This window comes from Eimeria mitis, genomic scaffold, assembly GCF_000499745.2.
Source record: "Eimeria mitis Houghton genomic scaffold, Emh_scaff826, whole genome shotgun sequence".
NCBI lineage: Eukaryota > Apicomplexa > Conoidasida > Eucoccidiorida > Eimeriidae > Eimeria > Eimeria mitis.
Genome location: NW_013576068.1, coordinates 8256 through 8857, shown reverse-complemented (window position 1 = coordinate 8857; position 602 = coordinate 8256). Strand labels below are relative to the sequence as shown.

At 27.6% G+C, this 602-nt stretch overlaps 1 protein-coding gene across 1 annotated transcript in view; it reads left to right on the top strand.

The window, feature by feature from the left end:
- Positions 1-380: 380 nt before the first annotated feature.
- Positions 381-602, top strand: part of EMH_0023200 (DnaJ domain-containing protein, putative) — a gene marked incomplete at both ends in the record, with an annotated part of 3524 nt that continues 3302 nt past the window's right edge. Inside the window, one exon of the mRNA XM_013502087.1 lies at positions 381-418. Within this exon, the coding sequence (XP_013357541.1) occupies positions 381-418 (38 nt within the window). The remainder of the gene's footprint in view (positions 419-602) is intronic.

Here is a 602-nt window from a genome sequence, read left to right as displayed (position 1 = left end):
ATATATATATATATATATATATATATATATATATATATATATATATATATATATATATATATTATGAATAGAAGTATAAGTATAAATATATGTATATTTGATGTGGCTTATATTAACCAGTTATATTTTTATTTTTATAAAATAATTATATTATATAATATTTTATTTAATTATATTTTGTTTTGTTTATATAATTGTTTTCTGTTTCTGCTGTATTGGCTGTGTGCTGCAGTAGAGCTGCTGCTGCTGCTGCTGCTGCTGCTGCTGCTGCTGCTAGTAATCTCGCTTTTGTTTGTGTTGATTAGAGAATATAACAAAATAAATAAAATTAAATTGTTTTAATTAATAATAAATAAATAATAAAACACAGAGACAGCCGAATGCTTGATACGTTGCTGCTGCTTGCAGCAGCGAAGCGGTGAGGTGTATGTACACCTCAGCAGTAGACGTTTGTATGCCTCTCTGTGTTTTTTTTTTCTGTAAAACATTCAAAATAAATAAATAAATTATTTTAATTATAATTAAAATAAAATATAAAAAGGAAAGCGACAACAAACGCCTAGGATTAGCTGGCGGTTACGCAGCAGCAGCGCAGCAGCAAG